General features: G+C 34.8%; 1 protein-coding gene across 1 annotated transcript in view; it reads left to right on the plus strand.

Annotated features, from left to right (window-relative positions):
- Positions 1–2,280: 2,280 nt before the first annotated feature.
- The window catches only part of CTNND2 (catenin delta 2), a 912,708-nt gene continuing 895,325 nt past the window's right edge, over positions 2,281–19,663 (plus strand). The window contains exon 1 of the mRNA XM_027869022.1: positions 2,281–2,409. Within this exon, the coding sequence (XP_027724823.1) occupies positions 2,281–2,409 (129 nt within the window). The remainder of the gene's footprint in view (positions 2,410–19,663) is intronic.

Here is a 19,663-nt window from a genome sequence, read left to right on the forward strand (position 1 = left end):
TAACCTTTTCAAACACCTTATTTCCTTCAAGCATATGCTCAAACACCATTGTCTAAATCAGGGGTATAGAAGCTGTGCCTTCTAGGTCCTCAAGTGTGTCCCTTTGACTGAATCCAAAACAAATTTGTTCTGTGAAGTTTGGGTTCAGCCAAAAAGTCACACTTAGGGGGCCACATTTGGCCTTGAGGGCATAGGTTCTCCACTCCCGTATCTAAATGAAGTCCTTTCTGATCATCTCAGCTTTTGATGTCTTTTTCTCCATAAATATACTGTTCATTTATTTTATATAAAACTTATTTCTATTTGTCTTCCCTAGTAGAATGTAATCTTCTTGAGGATAGGCATACTTCATTTTTAGTTCTGTATTATCCCCAGTGCTTGACACACAGCAGGAACTAAATAAATATTTGTTCATTGATAGCTTGAATAAGATGCTAGTGTAAATACGGAGTCATGATTGGGTTCTTTCAAAAAGAAAAAGTGGTTAGCTCTCAGTCTTATGGCCATCTTTACTATGAATTACTGAGTTTTTTTATATACTTAAGATAATAGAATTTAGAATAAGCAGCAATCTTAGATCACTTAGTTCAAAGTTTTTATTTTATAGGTTTGCCAGTTGGGACACAGAAAGCTTCATTCATTGCCTTGCAATAGTCTTACAGTTATTAAGCAGAAAAGCTGGGATTTGAAGCCAGGTTGTCTTATTCCAAATCTAGTGGAGTTCTACTACATCATGCTATCCCTTGGAAATATCAGTAACTGGTATTTCCATTACCTTTTCTATTTTGGGGTAGCTTCTCATATTTTGTCCTATTTTTGACTCAGCCTGTGTTTTGATTTTTGTTCCTCCCTGCTCCCGTAGGCTTTAGTGTTCTTGGCTAACTTCCTAGTTACTAACTTCTGTTTCTTTTTACAATGTCTATTTTTTCTCTTGATTTCAAATTAATTTTTTTTTCAATTAGCAAAAATCTATTTTCTTTCCCATTTGTCTCCTTCCTTCATTGAAAAGAAAGAGAAAGAAAACCCTTGTAACAAATATTTATGGACAAACAAAACAAATTTCTGCATTGGTCATGTCCAAACAAAATATGTCTCAGTCTTCACCTTGAGTCCATCTCTGACAGGAAATGAGTAGCATCTTTCATTATGATCATCTGGAATAGTTTTTGGTCATTGTATTTGGTTATTGCATCTAACCAAATTTCTCTTCCATTAAACAATCTTTGATCATTTTCTTATTGCCTCTAAGATAAAATCCAAATTTGTTAGCATGACACAAGGCCTCCATGATTGACCTAAAAGGGGTCACATTTCTTTTAGAGTATAGACTTAGTCATTACAGGTGAAAACTCAAGTGGGAGACACATCTGGAGGTAGGTCAGTTTGAATGCTGCTACACTTTATAGAAGCTTCCCTCACCAGAATAACAGATACAGCTCACCAAATTAAATTATCATATACTTTGCTACTCAGTGACTTCTATGCAAAGGAGAAAATAGATTATGATGTTAAGAAATACATTGAAATTATGGAACAGGTATAAGGAATAAGAGAGGCTAGTAACCTTTAGATTACAGAGAAGTCTCATAACTATATCTCATGAATATTTTATTGAAGAAAAGAATCAGAATGTGCTATGCATGACACATTCTGAATAACATCACAAAATGAAATTAATCATATTTTAACATATACCAAAGGAGTAGTTATTGATGTGGTGATCATCTTTGAATCATCTGTCTGAGCTTAGTCGATGTAAATAAGTATTACAGATAACTCTTCCAGTTCAAGACCAACTAACAACTCTTTAGTTAGGGCTTGAGATAGGATGGGATTATAGTTATACTCTAGTTCTTTTTCCTCTTGCAATTTTAAATTTTTTAGTGTATGGAAATGTCTCTTTTCCTTATTATTTCTACTCACTTTCCTCCTTCTTTACTCTACTTTTCCTTTCCCCCCATTTTTGCTCCATCTTTTCCTTTGCCATTCACTTTTTACTTTCTTCACTCCCCTTCTCCTGCCACAAATACATACCAACCTTGAGAAATAAACAAATAATAAGCATGTGAGATGAAACTTGTGGGTAGGCTTGATGAAAGAGAATCCATTCTATGTCTTTGCTCAGTCCTTAATGTGTTCTTTATTTGTCATCCAGCTTTCATTCTCCCCTAGGACAACAATTAAAACTTACTGGTAAAATGATGCTTTTCTAAAATTAATTTGCCTTTTTTCTTTTAATAATAATCACTGAATAAATTTTAATTTTTAATTGTAGGAGCTATGCCTGTTCCAGACCAGCCTTCATCTTCGGAAAAAACTAGTTCCCTGAGCCCTGTGTTGAATACATCCAATGGAGATGGATCTGAAACTGAGACAACCTCTGCCATTCTTGCATCAGTCAAAGAACAGGTAAAATAATTTGATTTATATGAATAGTGCTGTATTATCATGCACAATATCAAAATTATTTAACTATACTAAAGCATTTGCTGTTGTTTAATGTTTCTTTGGGTAACTTACATCCATTGTATTGGTTACTCAGATTGTAAAATTAATGTAAAATTGTACTACAGCAACATGATAGGAAGAGTGATATAATGGTAAAAGCCTTAGTCCAGAAGAAAATGATTATTGTCCTTACTACTTTATCTGCGTGACCTAGAATAAATCACTTTCCAGCTACAGTTCCTCAGTTGGTCAATGAGATGTTTGATCTAGCTGATCTCTCTGGTACCTTACAGTTATATGATTTTTATATGAATTATTTATGTAGATTTTTGTGATTATTAATATACTCTAGCTAGAGGCAAGTCAAGTTGGATGATTATATGAGACATAAGTGTGAGCACCTACTGGAGACTGAAAAACAAAGATAAATAAGGTGAAGTGAAAAAATTAGGATTTTTTTAATGAACTCTGTGTTTCTCAATTGTTACATATATGATCTTATTAGAAATCTGCATGTAGTAGACTTCTACTGGGCTTTTTTTTTAAGTGTCTGATTCAGAATTCTAATGGATTACACAATTTCAACAAAGACAACCTTTGCTTATGTACGAGAGTTCTCACACAATTGAGAGAATGACTGTATGAACTCCTGATTTTACCATATGATTTTTACTTATAAGAAGTGGATAGCAATGGCTTGTTCTAGTCTTCTCCCCCTTGTCTAATTACAGGTCAGTTAGTGGTGATTAGGTATTTTCTCTTACTTCTCACTCAACCAGTGAGTAAATTTCAGGTGGCTGTCCCTTATCCTGATTGGAAATAGGACTGGTTTGCAGATTTAGTCAGAGCTTTAGAGGCTAATGCAAGAATTTTTCTAGGAAAAAAAAAAACACTAGCTTTGCCTAGACGGAAATTCTGTTTGGTGACAAATCTATCTATCTATCTATCTATCTATCTATCTATCTATCTATCTATCTATATATATATATATATACCTCTCACCTTAGCCAAGCACACATACCCTGCTAATGGTGCATCAGAACTACCATTATCATATGTGACCTCTAGGGAACTTAAACAAATATATGCTCTAGTATCATATTTGTTTAACATTATTGAGGATTGACATATACTCCTGGATTTGTGAAATTTCCAGATGACTTAAGTTTAAAACCTTTAAGCATTGTGCACTTTCCAATTTGTTAATGAGAGTATTTCTGCAATATGTTACATATTTCCCTTCTTTATTAAGCAGAGTACACTTACTTTCACTAGCTATCACCCATACCTGAAATAGTCTCATCCCTCATTTCTACCTTTTAGCATCACTGCTGGTTTCTTTCAAGTCTCAACTAGTTATACTTTCTGTAAGAAGGCTTTTCCAGTCCTTAATCTTAGTGCTTTCCCTCTGAGACTACTTTCAATTCATCCTATATCTACACCTATCCCTATATTTATATCATCTAAATCTATATCATATATATAGTCTATATCCTGTTTGTATGTAGTTGTTTGCATATTTTCTGCATCATTAAACTATGAGCTCCTTGAGATCTAAGACCATTTGTTTTGTTTTGTTTTCTTTCTTTGTATATCCAGTGCTTAGCACAATATCTGACATATAGATGTTTAATAAATGCTAGTTGACTGATTGGTTTCATCTTTTGTTGATTTAGTTATCACTAATTCAGCTCAATTTGATTGAAGAAGCATTTATGAAGCCCTACTGTCCATGGCTCTGTCCTACAAACAGGAATCAAATTGCCTTCCAAGATTTTTCCAGGATATGCCCTATGTCCACATATCAGTAAATACTAGCTATTTTAAAAATGGAGAAAACATTAAGAATCAGGAATGTAATAGAAGACTTAGGACACATCTTTTGAATGTTTCCTTGTGTCAGAGACCCAATTGACAGTCTGGTGAAGCCTATGGATTCATTCTAGAAATTATATTTTTTAAATAATTGAAGGAAATACTAAATTTCAGTTAGTGATGACTGTAAATAGTCATTTTCCCTCTTCAAGCTCATGGACCTCCTGTTATCTATCCAAAACTCCCAAACTAAGAACTCCTTATTTAGGGACTACCAAAGTAGATAGGAACTATCTTACTTATTTACTATCTACTTTGGTAGTAGATAGGAACCATTTTACTTATTTCTGCCCCCTACTTTCTCAGCTGTCATTTTTCAGTGTGTCCACTTCCAGCACTCTCTTACCCCTTAGGTAGAAGTTTTCAGAGGGAATCTGAAGACCAAGATTCTTTAGTCAGAAGGCTTAATTTCACACATAATACCTAATCAATGCTTCTGGAGGTATGGAGATAATTTTTCTCCTGGGTTTAAAGTATTTCAACTTTGGGCTAGCAAGTCTTCATGGCACTTAGAAACCATTTTTACTTAGCTTCAGTTTTATGGCTTTATCCCCAAATGGTTCAGGTTACCAAAAGTATGACCACTGAATAAGGTAGTGTCATTGCATGCTTCAAATTGTCTTGCAATTAATTTCTAGTCATTTACCAGCTTTGTAATTTGGGAAGAATAAATACCTTTCATTGTATCCATATCCATTTATTTTTCCAGCAAATATTCATATAGCTCCTACTCTGTGGAAAATACTGTGTTAGATGTTCAGGATAACACTAATATAAATATGATTCAGTCACTGTCCTCTGAGGAGTTTATAATTTATTTCTCTGGGAATACACATTGGCTTTATACTGGTTTCTTGGGAGCAGCAAGGTGGCTCAGTGGATAGAACCTGTGGATAGCCCTGGATTCAGGAAGAGCTGAGCTCAAATCCGGCCTCAGACACATAACACTTACTAGCTGTGTGACCCTGTCACTTAGACTCCATTGCCCAACCCCCCCCAAAAAAATACTGATTTCTTCTTTTGCTCTCTACATGGTTAGCTTTTATCAAAGAATTTCATCACTGGATGAAAATATCTGTTTTTTCCCCCTGAGACTGTGATTTCAATAGAACCAGGAATTTCTGATGAGGTAGCTCCCTCTAAAAATGCATATTGGAAAGAATTACACAATTATACATATAAAAAACTGCCTACAGAACTTAATGATTAGGTAGCAACAACAACAACAATAATAATAACTAGAATTTATATACTACCTACATCTTAGACACTGCACTAAATGCCTTACAAATATTTTATCCTCACAACAACCCTGCAAGGTATATATTTTTATTATCATTTTATAGTTCAGGATACTGAGGCACACAGTGGTTAAATGATTTGCCTTGTGACACACACCTACTATGTGTCAGAGGTAAAGTATTAACCCTGGTCTTCCTGACTCTAAAGCCAAGTTTCTTTCCATCATTTTGCACTTTGATGTCCCCTCACTTAGAATGTATGCTTCTTGAGAGTAGAGACTATTTTTTTCTTTCATTTTTGTATTCCTAGAACTTAGCTAGCACAATGCTTTATACATTTTTGTAGTTGTTAGTTGTTTCAGTTGTTTCCAACTCTTCATAACCCAATTTGGGATTTTCTTGACAAAGATACTGGAGTGGTTTGTCATTTTCTTTTCCAGATCATTTTATAGATGAGGAACTGAGACAAACAGGATTAAGTGATTTGCTTCAGGTCACAAGCTTGAAAGTGTCTGAAGTCAGACTTGAACTCATGAAGATGAGTCTTCCTTGACTTCAGGCTTGTACTCTATCTCCAGTGCCATCTCATTGACCCAGTCCACTTTATACAGACTAAGCACTAAATAAATTCTGTTGGATTACATTAGATTGAATGGAATTGGATTGGATTAGAGTAGATTGGATGTGATCAATCTTTACTCAACCCACAGAGGTCAAACTAGTAATCCTAGTCCACAAGCCATCTTTAATTTTGTGAATATTTCCCAGATGTTATGGTAAATAGCCCAACATTTATCTTCCACTTTCTTAGGATGATAATGAGTCTTTCACTCTGCTATAGACCTTTGGAAGATGACTCTAAATTATGACCACATTGTATCTACATGTGAACCCATTTTATCTGAATAAGAAATTTGTTGTAGAAAGCCCTCTGAAGTCAGAGGACCCAAGTCTGAATCAGAGATTAGTCATTTACTAACTATATGAGCTTGATGGAAATATTTATGCAATAATAACCTTTCTGAGTCTCAGTTTCTTGATTTGTAAAATGAGTGCATTAGACTAGAAGATGTCTAAAGTCCCTTGCAGTTTTAAGAAACTATGATTCTTTGAATGCTAGAGTAGATAAAATATATATTTCTTGAACTTCATTGCTAGCTTAGAAAATATTTTTACTTACATATAAATTGAAAGTTTTCTCTAACATTTATTTAATTGTTGTGTGGTAAATCCCTCTCAATAGCAGGCTGTCTGGATATTAATAGGTTAATTATTATTGATTACAAACCAGTAAAAAAAAAGATGCATAGTGAGTAGCCTAAGAAATAGCAAAGAGGCAAAATGGCAGTGGATACCTGGAAGCTGATCTGCAGGGAGAGTGAAGAAAAGACAAGGAAAAAATGGATAGAGCGCTAGGCCTGGAGTCAGGAAGACTCATCTTTTTGAGTTCAAATCTGGCCTCAGACACAGACTAGCTGTGTTTCTCTTAGAAGGGAAATACTACTATGACAACTACAACTACTATTACTAGCATCTAACTCACAGGTAGTGACTGAGGCAAGATTATTATGATTGGCTTAAGTCACTTAACCCTGTTTGCCTCAGTTTCCTCATCTGTAAAACGAGCTGGTGAAGGAAATGACAAACCACACTAATACTTTTGTAAAAAAAAAAAAAAAAAGAAAAAAAAAAGAAACAACCCAAATAGGGTCACAAAGAGTTGGACACAACTGAAATGACTAAACTAAATAGTAACAAAGAGTAATAGATAGTTCAAATTCAAAGCCCAATTGATAAATTCTGTTTGCATTGTATTTGTAATAAATTTAAAATTTTTTCAGTTATTCCTAATGTGTTAAAGACAGACGTGGAAACTGGAATCATCTCTCAATTAAAGGTAGGAAAGTGAGTGTGTAGGGAAATAGGACTGGCTAATATAAATGAATATGGAGCCCTCAGCAGCCATCTCTTGATACAATATACATATTTATCATAATAATCTTGCTTTGGTCATTACCTGTATGTAAGGTAGATGCTAGTTAGTAGTAGTGTAGCATAGAAAGGGAAGTACAACTATGACTTCTACTACTACTACTACTACTTGTGCTTGTATTGCCATTTTACAAATGAGGGAACAAGATTAGAGAGGTTAAATGGCAGGTCCAGAGTCACATAGCTAGTAAGAGAGTAAGGTAGTATTCCAACTCAGGTCTTCATGAATGCAAGGCCAGTGCTATATCCATTATATCACTCAGCTATCTCTAAGATATCAAGAAGAATGACAGAGAAATGAGGATTTCACCTTTAGAAAGAATGGAGGTCATGTGTTCTCTTATATTCCCAACACATCTACCTACCCCCTTTTATCCTTAATCATGCATTTCCTTGATGATTTAATCTTTATTTCCCCAAATCATGGCACAGTAGCCAGCACATAATCAATGCTTAATAAAAGCTTGTTGACTCTGCATAGTAGAAACATGAATGAATGAATGTCAAACCTTACTTGAAAAGGGATCTGATTGTTGTTCTTCCTTCTTGTTGCTGTTTAAATTATATAACTTTCAGGGAGGCAGAGCCAAGATGGCAGAGTAAAAGCAGTGACTTGCTTGAGCTCTCTCAAAAACCCCTCCAAATACCTGTAAAAAATAGCTCTAAACAAATTCTAGAGAAGCAGAACCCAGAAAAAGAGAGAGTAAAACAAATTTCCAGCCCAAGACTACCTGGATGGTTAATTGGAAAGGTCAGTTGTGCTGGGCTGGGAGAGGAACACAGTTCAGCATGGGCTGTGCAGGCAAAAACAGGGCCTCAGCAAACCTGGAGCAGGCCTCAGAGGACTGAATCATGGGTAGCTGTGGCGGTTTGCAGATTTCTCAACCACAACCACCGAAGACAACTTAAAAGGTCAGTAGGAAAGGTGTGTCTGACCACAGTGAGAGTCGGTCAGGCCCCAGTCTTGGCACAGCCATGGGGCAGCAGCTACTTCTGGAGCTCTAGGCCCACAGATGCAGTAGGGATCAAGCTGCTAATCAGAGGAGGATTGTAAGGATCTCTTTTCTGGTGCTGAGGCAGGATTGTCTTGCTTTGCCTATGCTTGGATCTGGGTGGCGGTCCTGGGGCAAGGAGGAGCATTGGCATGGTGGAGTGGCAGTGGAGAGGGAATCCTTCTCACAGTTCCAAGGCAGAAAAGAGTACTTGTGGTCATTCATAGACCAGAGCCCATGCAAGGAAAGGCGTAAACACCTTGCCCTTGATCATACCACCTTGGAAGAATTGAAAATTTACAGGTCCCTAGAAGTATCTCTGAAAACAGCTGCAAAAAAACCCCTGAAGCTTGGGACAGTACTTTCTCCACACTGGAAGCAGACCCCTACCTTAACAAAGAGTTTAAAACTCAAGTAATGGGCTGGGATCACGAGCAAACTGTGTAAAAAAAAAAAGTCAGACCATAGAATCTTACTTTGGTGACAAAGAAGATCAAAACACAACCAGAAGAAGACAACAAAGTCAAAGCTCCTACATCCAAAGCCTCCAAGAAGAATATGAATCAGTCCCAGGCCACAGAAGACCTCAAAAAGGATTCTAAGAAGCAAGTAAGAGTAGAGGAAAAACTTGGAAGAGAAATCAGAGTGATGCAAGAATATCACGAAAAACAAGTCAACAGCTTGTTAAAGGAGACCCAAAAAAATACTGAAGAAAATAATAGCTTAAAAAATAGACTAACCCAAATGGCAAAAGATGTTCAAAAAGCCAATGAGGAGAAGAATGCCTTAAGAAGCAGAATTGGTCAAATGGAAAAGGAAGTCCAAAAGCTCACTGAAGAAAATACTTCCTTAAAAATTAGAATGGAGCAAATAGAAGCTAGTGACTTTATGAGAAATCAAGACATCGTAAAACAAATCCAAAAGAATGAAAAAAATAGAAAACAATGTGAAATATCTGATTAGAAAAACAACTGACCTGGAAAATAGATCCAGGAGAGATAATTTAAAAATTATTGGACTATCTGAAAACCATGATCAAAAAAAGAGCCTAGACATCATGTTTCAAGGAATTATCAAGGAAAACTGTCCTGATATTCTAGAACAAGAGAATAAAATAGAAATGGAAAGAATCCCCTGATCACCTCCTGAAAGAGGTCCCCAAAGGAAAACTCCTAGGAATTATAGCCAAATTCCAGAATGTCCAGGTCAAGGAGAAAATATTACAAGCAGCCAGAAAGAAATAATTCAAGTATTGTGGAAACACAATCAGGATAACACAAGATTAGCAGCTTCTTCATTAAGGGACAGGAGGGCTTGGAATATAATATTCCAGAGGGCAATGGAGATACAATTACAACCAAGAATCACCTACCCAACAAAAATGAGTATAGTACTTCAGGCATAAAGAGGGATATTCAGTGAAATAGAGGACTTTAAAGCATTCTTGATGAAAAGACCAGAGCTGAATAGAAAATTTGTCTTTCAAATATAAGACTCAAGAGAAGTATGAAAAGGTAAATAGGAAAGAACAATTATAAGGCTCTTATTAAAGTTGAACTGTTTACATTCTTACATGGAAAGATGATATTTGTAACTCATGAGACCTTTGTCAGCATTAGGGTAGTTGGAGGGAAAAAAATCATACTGATGGACGGATAGATAAAGGGCACAGAGTGAGTTAAAGATGAAGGGGTGATATCTAAAAAATAAAAGAAGGGATGATAGAGATTATACTGGGAGAAGGAGAAAGGGAGAGGTAGAATGGGGTAAATTATCTCACAGACAACAAACAAGAAAAAGCTTTTAAAGTGGAGGGGAAGTGGGGGAAGGTGAGAGGGAATGAGTGAATCTTATTCTCATCAGATTTGACTTAAGGAGGGAATAACATCCACACTCAATTAGGTACAGAAATCTATCTTACCCTACAGGAAAATAGGGGGGAAAGGGATAATAGAAGGGAGGGCAGATTGGGGGAGGGGCTAATCAGAAGCAAACATTTCTGAGGAGGGACAGGGTCAAAAGAGAGAATAGAATAAATGACAGGCAGGAAAGGAAAAAAAAGAAAAAATATAACTTTCTGAGTAATACAGTTATTAAGTTAACATTAACCTTTTTTTCTGAGTTTTCTTGTGAACAGTTCACCAACGTATGCAGTAAAGCTACCTCCGGGGACTGGTTAATGTTTGTTATCCTCCATTATCGAAGAGAACCAAAATGACATCACTTTGCTAGAGTCAAGTTACAGTGTATCTGACTGTGGCTAATCTGACAAATATGAGCTCAGAATAGTCTACCACAGGTTGGGCATAAAGAATCAATGCGATCATTTGAGGTGTATTCTCTAAATTTGTGCATCTTGTATTTCTTTTGAGCTACTTCAATTCTGCTTTGCACATAGAGCACAGCACCTTCTCTGATAAAGGCATGACGTGCTTGGCAGTCCTATGCTAGTGTCTCCCACCTCACACAATCAATTCAAGGTTCTTAAGAGAAACCTTGAGATGTCTGTGTATTGCTTCTTATGACCATCATGGGAGCACTTATCCTGTGTGAGTTCTCCATAAAATAGTCTTTTAGACAAGGGTACATTTGGCATTTGAACACCACGGCCAGCCCATTTTAGTTACACTCTGTGCAATAGAGTTTGAATGCTTGGCAGTTTAGTTGGAGGTCCTACACCATTCTCAATCTCCACATAAAGACCTGAAGTTCTGATTAGAAATTGTTTTTGTTGTTGTAAAATCCTAAAATTCTTTTTGAGTCTGTCAAACTTTTTTTAATCTTGCTTCATTTTTCTACTTCAGATTTATTAAACAAAGTGTCCAGGTCATACAAAGAGTTAACAAAAATGTTAAACTGCAGAGGACCAAGAACAAATTACTGGCACACACTCCACTAGTGACTGCCTTCCAGGTTCACAATGGTCTTATGAAAACTTTCCTTTTGTGTGTTCAGTTATTCAATTGTCTCTGAATTCAAATAATTGTGTCATATTCTAGCTTACTCAATCTTTTCCCACAAAGATTTCACGAGAGACTTTTAAAAATTCTGGTTGACATTCTGGAGAGCAATTTGGAACTATGCCTAAAGGGCTATAGAACTGTGCATACCCTTTGATCCAGCAATACCATTTCTAGGTCTGTATCCCAAAGAGATTATAAAAGTGAGAAATGGACTGACATTTACAAAAAAAAAAAATTATAGCGGCTCTTTTTGTGGTGGCCAAGAATTGGAAATTGAGGGGGTGTCCATCAATTGAGGAATGGCTGAACAAGTTGTGGTATATGAATGTAATTGAATATTGTTGTTCCAAAAGAAATGATGAGCAGGTGGACTTCAGAAAAACCTGAAAAGACTTACATGAATTGATGCTGAGTGAAGTAAGCAGAACCAGGAAAACATTGTACACAGCTACAATAACATCATCAGATGACCAATTTTGAAAGATTTAGCTTTTCTCAGAAATGCAATGATCTAAGACAATTCCAAAAGACTCTTGATGGAAAATGCTACCCACATCCAGAGAAAGAGCTATGGAGTCTGAATACAAATTGAAGCATACTATTTTCTCTTTTTTTCTCTTTCTCATGGTTTTCCCTTTGGTTCTAATTCTTCTTTACAACATGACTAACGTGGAAAAATGTTTAATATGATTGTACATGTATTACCTATATCAGATTGCATGCCATCTTGAGGAGGGGGAAGGGATAGGAGGGAGAGAAAATTTAAAACACAAAATTTTATAAAAGTGAATGTTGAAAACTAAAATAAGTAAATCAATCAATAAATAACATTCTGGTTTATATATATGTATATATGTATTATATATATATAATATATATTATATATATATATATATAATGTGTATATAGCACTGCATATCCTCTTTGTGCAATACCCTGAGGTCAAAGGAAATATGATCAATGTGATGTGAGTTTTTTCACACTGAAGCCATACTAGATCTTAAAAATAATTACTTCCCTTTCTAACTGTTTATATTGTTATAATAACACTTTCTTTAATTCTTCTAGGAATTGAAATCAGACTTACTGGCCCACATTTCATAGACTCCTCATTCTTCCTTTTGAAAATTAGGAGCTTTCTTCCTATCTGATCTTCTATAGGAATATCTCCCATTCTCTATGATTTTTGAATGTTGTATATAAGCAGGTCAGCAATCACATCTGCCAGTTCTTTAAATCTACTGATATTAGGTTTACACAGATCTGGTGAACTGAACTCATTGTGAACATTCTTTTATTATCTCTCTTAGGTTTAGGTCTTAGGTTTCAATTCTCCACCAACAATTTTTTTGTTCTTTGCTCAGTCTCCCACACCCCACCTGAATCCAAAGATCATCCTCAGAAGCAAGAAGAAAGAAAGAAGCAAATAAGAGTTGAATAGCAAAATATTTTGCTTCCCATCTATTGTCATCCCATTTGCTTCAATCAATAAAGATCAATCTTTTGTCCTTCTTGCCTTTAACATAGTTTAAAAAGCTCATTTGATTATCCATTATCAGGTTTGATGCTCATGACATTATTCAGGTAAAGTGTTTTTTCAAATTTTTAAGGGATAGAGAAATGCTATCAATCACCACGAGCACCACTACCATCACCACCACCACCACCACCATCATCATCATCACTGCTATTATTTGAATTCTTCAGGTTTCCTCATTACTTCCATCCCTGACCATGATTCTATTCACTGAACTGGAGTTGTATCATTATTCATAGTGTTTATTATTAGCAGTAAGGATAGTGCTAGATTATTCTAAAAATATTTGTTTTTGAAAGCATCTGATATTTAGTGAGGGCTTTCTGTTCACTGAATTATGAATTATACATTCTTGTATTATATTTTGTTTTTTATTTGTGTAATTTTATTTTGTTTTTTGTTTTTATGTTATTTTATATTATATACACATATTTATTATATTTATATAACATATTTATATATAATAAATAAAATATTTATATATAGCATAATATATCATATATTTATACATTTATATATTGTTTATTTTATTATATAATAATTTTATTCAATTTTAAATTACTAAAAATATATATAAAAGTAACATTGTTGAAAATTATCATAAAATAGTATATTCCTTCATAAATTATTTTTCTAATTGGTATATCAATACATTTGCTATATTAAATAATGTTATTAGAATTAACAAAAATAATTTTTTTTGGTGACATGACTTAATTCCCTAAAACTATCAATCATTTAGATTCTTTGGAAAATTAGCATTATAAAATAAGGAGAAAGTTTTCATTCTTGGAGACTGAAAAACCTTCAGGAAAAAATCAAGAGGTACAGGAAGATTACCTTGCTAAAGCAGTGAACTTTATATGCATGTATAAAAATAAAAGAAATTATAATAAACAAACTGTATTTTCTTAATATTTCAAAAATCAGGATTCATATTATAGCACACTTGATAAACCACTTGATTGCTAATTTTGAAATGTGTTCTCTATTTCAAACTAAGGGGATTTTCTTTCTGATTTGGATTCTTAAATTTGTGTGTTTTTCCCCCTCAATTAACCATACTAGTATTTGAACTGGTAAAAGATGATTACTGTTCATTCTAATGCTTGAACTGTGACTTGAGAGAGTGAGTTACAAGTGATTAGTCTTGAGTTCAAGCATTCTTTCAGGGCTAATGGATTGTGTGGAGTCCTAGACTAGGAAAAGTCACAGCCATGGAGGTCAGCAAGGACTAGAGAGTACTTTTTTCATTTATAGTAGAGGCTTGGAGTGCCTTAGAACCATACTCTCAGACAAATATCTAATCATCATATTTATAATCAGTTTTTGTTAGCAGTTACTGCTCTTTAACAATTTGACCATCTTAGACTAGTGACCCAATTCTATCCTACCACCCACAGATAAGACAAGGACAATCTCCCATACCTTAGGGCTATATTCTTCCCAGACATAAAAAGAAAAGGCATGCTTCAGAATGAAAAAGTTTCTTGAAGTCAAGAACTTTCTCATTTTTGTATTTCTCTACAATAGCTGTTTAATAAATTTTTATTGATAGTGATGTATCATATAATTATAATATTATGTATTAACATCATAATATTATAAACATATTGCTGAGGAAAATAAGTGGAACTTTTTACAGTACAAAGTCTTACTTATTATCCTAGTTATGGAATTGTAGGGTATCTCCTTAACCTCTCTGCAAATAAAACAACATCAAGGAAAAGAAAAAGAAAACTTCCTCCTCAAAACTGAGTAAGGATCACATAACTATCATTAGACCCTTCCCTGCCACTAATTGATATAGAATCATCATTTCTCAGGCAGGGGAGGTATCTAATAAACAGCTTTGGTTGCACTTAATGAAGCTATTTCAAGGATTTCAGACACCTGTGCCTTGACTTCCTTGAGGTTTCTCATCTGGAATAATCAAAACTATTGACATTTGTGATTGCTGGACATGGTTTTAGCTTAGTTCATGCAGAGTTATTGATATTCCTCCCTTTACCCCATGCTTGTGGTATTCAGCATAAATGATTCACATTTGTCACAATCTATAAAATGTCATAATCTATAAAAGGCTTTCATATCAATAAACTTTTGATGTGAGCACCACATATACTATTACTATGATCTAACTCAAGAGGACACAGAGAGGCTTACCCAAAATGACATAAAGAGGAAGCATAGAGCTAACAGTGGTGGATTTGAACTTATTGCTTTCCTGAATACAAGTTCAGTACTCTTTTCACCGTACTCCATTGTCTCTTGGGCATGGGTCCTTAGCTGTTTTTGTGTTATGGACCCATTTGGCAGAGAATTCTAATGAAATCCTTTCTGAGAATCATGGTTTTAAATGCATGTAATGTGGGGGATTCCAAAGGAAATAAATCTCCCTGAAACAAATGGAAGTGGTTTCCCAACCAAGGTCACAGGTCTCCTGAATTCTATCAATGGATCTAGGTTAAGAGTCCCTATGCTAATTATCACTTCTAAGGAGCAGCTTCTTTTATGAGCCACATAAGCACTGAACCTCTTTCAGAAAATAAAGGTAAAAAATGGGGGATTGATCTGAGGGAAACTGATAGGTTTGAAGTCTGTTTTGGGAAAGGATCAATACCAATCAAGAAGACCAAGCAGACTGAGTAGTGAAGATAAGGAAATACTCAAAAGATTATAAAGGAGAGATCAGGAACCCAAATAAGAGGTAAAGGATGCAGAGGCTGAGACCTAGTTGCAAAGGTACAGAACAGCATATAGTAACAAATAATAGAAATTACAGTTGCTAAAGGGCTTACCTACTGGAGTGTGCTGTTGTTTGCCAGAGCTGAAGAGATTAAAACCCAAATAAAGGAAAATAAGTAGGCAGCCAGGAACAGAATCCAAATCCCAAAAGTCTGGACTGCAGGTACAAAGGGACAGAGTAATAAGGATCAGAGCCCAGACAAGGAGTAATAGAGACTGGTTTTGACTTTCTTTTTATCTCCAACATTTAGCACAGTGCCTGGCACACAGTAGGCATTAAATAAATGTTTTTTGACTTGTTGACTGAATAATAATGGAAAGGGCTGGTACAGCATGGGTTCAAACCTAAATCTTTAGTTGGTTAAAACATCTTCAGGAATCCAAGAAGAAGTCACAGTTAGGTTTACTAATCTCTTTTTTATATTCTATTCCTATCTGAAAAGTTACAGTAGAAATTTATCATAAAACCTTTCAACTTGGAACTAAATTATTTGAATGTCATATTTTTATCTCCCTATGGGGAGCCAAGAATCTGGCTTTAACTCTACAGGACAGTTTCAGTGAAACATTCCGATTAAGTGTGTCAGGAGGACGGGTAAATGTGGTGAGAGGACAGAAGAGGTTTGAAGAAGTATCTGGACACACAAAAAAATTAGTGAAGAAGTAGGAGAGGAACATCTATTCTAATTAAGGATAGTAAGTCAGGTGCAATACACTCTTAGAGAATCTAATTCCTTCAATCATCTGGAGCAGCAAGGGTTCTTAAAGTGGAGTCTAAACTTTTTTTTGTTTTTGTAACTATATTTCAGTGTAATTGGTATCCTTTATAATTATATGAATTTTATTCTATGCATTTAAAATCATTATTCTGAAAAGGAGTCCATTGGTTTCACCAGGCAACTAAAGGGATTCATGACCCATAAAAAGGGTTAAAAACTCCTGATCTAGAGAAAACATTTACCCTCTTTCATCAGTCATAACACATATAAGCAATACTTCCCTTTCTAAGAGGAAAATTAACCCATATATAGACCAGGGAGTGCCAACTCCTTCATTTGATAGTTCTAATAATGGTCTTATCCCCATCCCACTTCACCTGCACATACACTGAAACACATGATTTTCATTGTGGTTCTTCACACCTATCTGTTGATTCCTACTTCTGTAGCCTTATATTGGACATGACTTCAATATCCTCACATATAAAATGAAGTTGTTGGACTGGGCATACTCTAAGTCCCTTCCAGTTATATGGCCTGATATCTCTTGCTATTTGGTGCTGCAACACCTAGCTGATGATGTTATATTGTCTTTTATTTGTTTAGTCGTCCATAGAGCAACACAAAGCCCTAAATACAATTTCTTAAACCAGTTTCATCCCTCTGAAACTCTAAAATAAGAACATTAACACAAACCCTTATGCAACATATGATTTGATAATAAAATGAAGGATGGAAATGTAATGTTTCCTTCCTGTGAACTGGGTACAGCATAGATATCAAGCTCTATCACATATCACTAAACTAAATGATCAGATAATAAATGTACCCCTTCTTTGGAATTTCCCTCCTTCAATTCACCTCTTTTCTTAGGCAGCCAAACTAAACATATCCCTACCTCTATTTGTAAAGGCATTAACTCACCAGTCTTGATTTCCAGATGTCTGTACATCCACACTCACAACCTTCTTTGGGATTTTCCCTTCTCTATCTTGTTACCTTCCCTTCCCCATACTATAATCTTGTATAGACTGATTGTATCCTCTTTCTACTTTAGATCCAAAAATGAATCTTCACCTGTTTAAGCAGACTTATGATACAGGCCAATGAGAAGAATTCTGGTGATGGTTTACAGTTATAACGATTTATTTCTACCTTTTATTTCATAGAAATAAGGTTATGTGTATGAATTTAAGAAAGAAATGTCTTATTGTTTGGTGCAGTGAAAAGATCACTAGATTCAGGGGCAGAGGAACTAGTTTCAAATCCTCCTTGTGCTACTTACTGCCTGTATAAACTTAGACAGGTTACTTGACTTTTTGGGGCCTCAGATTCCTCTTCTGCGAAATAAAGATGTTGGACTACATGGTCTTTCAAATCTCAGCTCAAAAACAATGAACCTATGAATATTTTAAACAACATATAAAATTCTTTTCTACTTTTCTATGTGTTAAATATACAATTTTGTTAACTTTAAAGTTGTATATTAGTGCTACCATTATTCTTACTATTGTTGTCAATTGGTAAAATATACTTTTTTATTTTTAATGATGGAAGGACAGAAATAACCTTTAAAGCCCTTTTATTAACATGAAGCATAACATGAAAGATATGACATATGCTTATCATAGCTGTTTGCATTATCAGAGAGGATTTCCAGTCAATGGCCCAAATGGAAGTGCTCCTCCAAGTGTATTTATTTGTCAATGACATTATATTGAGTGCATCAAGTCCAAGAACATTACAAAACTTGAAAAATAATATCTGTAGTCACTAAAAAGAGTTCAACCCAATTAGGCACAAAGAAAATAAAGGAGAAAAGGAAAAGAATATTTATTACTTAGACTATGATAGGCAATTGCATGGACATCCAATAGTACTAGTCTATCATCTATCTAGATCAACAATTAGATCTGTACACATATATGCATATGTATATATGTGTATATATATGCATATACATACATACATACATACATACATATATATGAAATAACCCAGAGGCATCAATCTTGAAGCCAGCAGTATTCTACAAAATGGCTTGAACCAAATTAAAATGCAATTGAGAACTATTTAACAAAATAAATAAAAATACAAAGGAACATAATATTAATATATGTTTTAAGTCAATATGTGGCCCATGGATATCTTTATATATGGTTTAGTGGCCCCCATTTCCTTTGAGTTTGACATAATTGATCTAACCAGTGTACCATCAAAAGCTTAAGTTTCAGATAAACTAAAGGAGATGGAATGACATATAGTGGCTACAGGAAGGCTGGAACATATTAGCAGTTAAGAATTTTGCACGAGAAGCTCTTAAGGATTTTATCAGGGAAATGTGATACTGGAAAAGATGGGGTAGTCATGGAGTAAGAGTAGGGGATTACTGATGGACAGCCTGTGTGTTCTATTTGTGTCTGTGAAATATGAAGAGATCTAGAGGAATAGGCCCTCTTATCTTGGGTAGACCATCTGTGGCAGATTTGCTGATATAAGAGTTCTCTACACCAAGAAGGTGTGCGTGGGGTACTCAATGAAAGGGAATATGCAGATCAGTAAGAACACAAATCCATTGAAATAATAATCCTCAGTATACTAAAAGCAACATTTCTTATGTTCTTTCTATTTCTTGAAATAGTAAAAAACTCAGTGTCTAAAATTAGACATCCATTATTTAGTTACATTCTGTTTTATTCACTTTGATGCTCTCTCTGAGACAATTATTTATTGTTTTCTTGAGAGAGTGGTATGTAAATTAACTGAGACAGTAAAATAAATAAATTTGTTGACTTGTACAATAAACTTACATTTTTTAGAGCTTTGGAAACACTTAATAAGCAAGATGGCCTCCTTTTGCTGAAATAGCTTACTTTTTACATGTTTTGATATTGCATTTACAAGATTTTGACACATTATTTAATTCTTTGTTATGAAACCACCCTTTTATCACACTGGGTATTAAAGGTACCTTTGATGAACAGTTCATTTTTTGAAATATAGCCTTGATTACATCCCACAGGTTTTCAACGTAACAAGACGTTTGAATTCCCAGAATACTGGTGCATATTTATCTTTATCACTGGAAAAATGTCTTAACTTTTCATGAGATGTGGCATGCATGGTGCAAGGCTTTGTGATGGTATTC

The sequence above is a fragment of the Vombatus ursinus genome, unplaced genomic scaffold (assembly GCF_900497805.2).
Source record: "Vombatus ursinus unplaced genomic scaffold, bare-nosed wombat genome assembly UNPS02014791.1, whole genome shotgun sequence".
NCBI classification, from domain to species: domain Eukaryota; kingdom Metazoa; phylum Chordata; class Mammalia; order Diprotodontia; family Vombatidae; genus Vombatus; species Vombatus ursinus.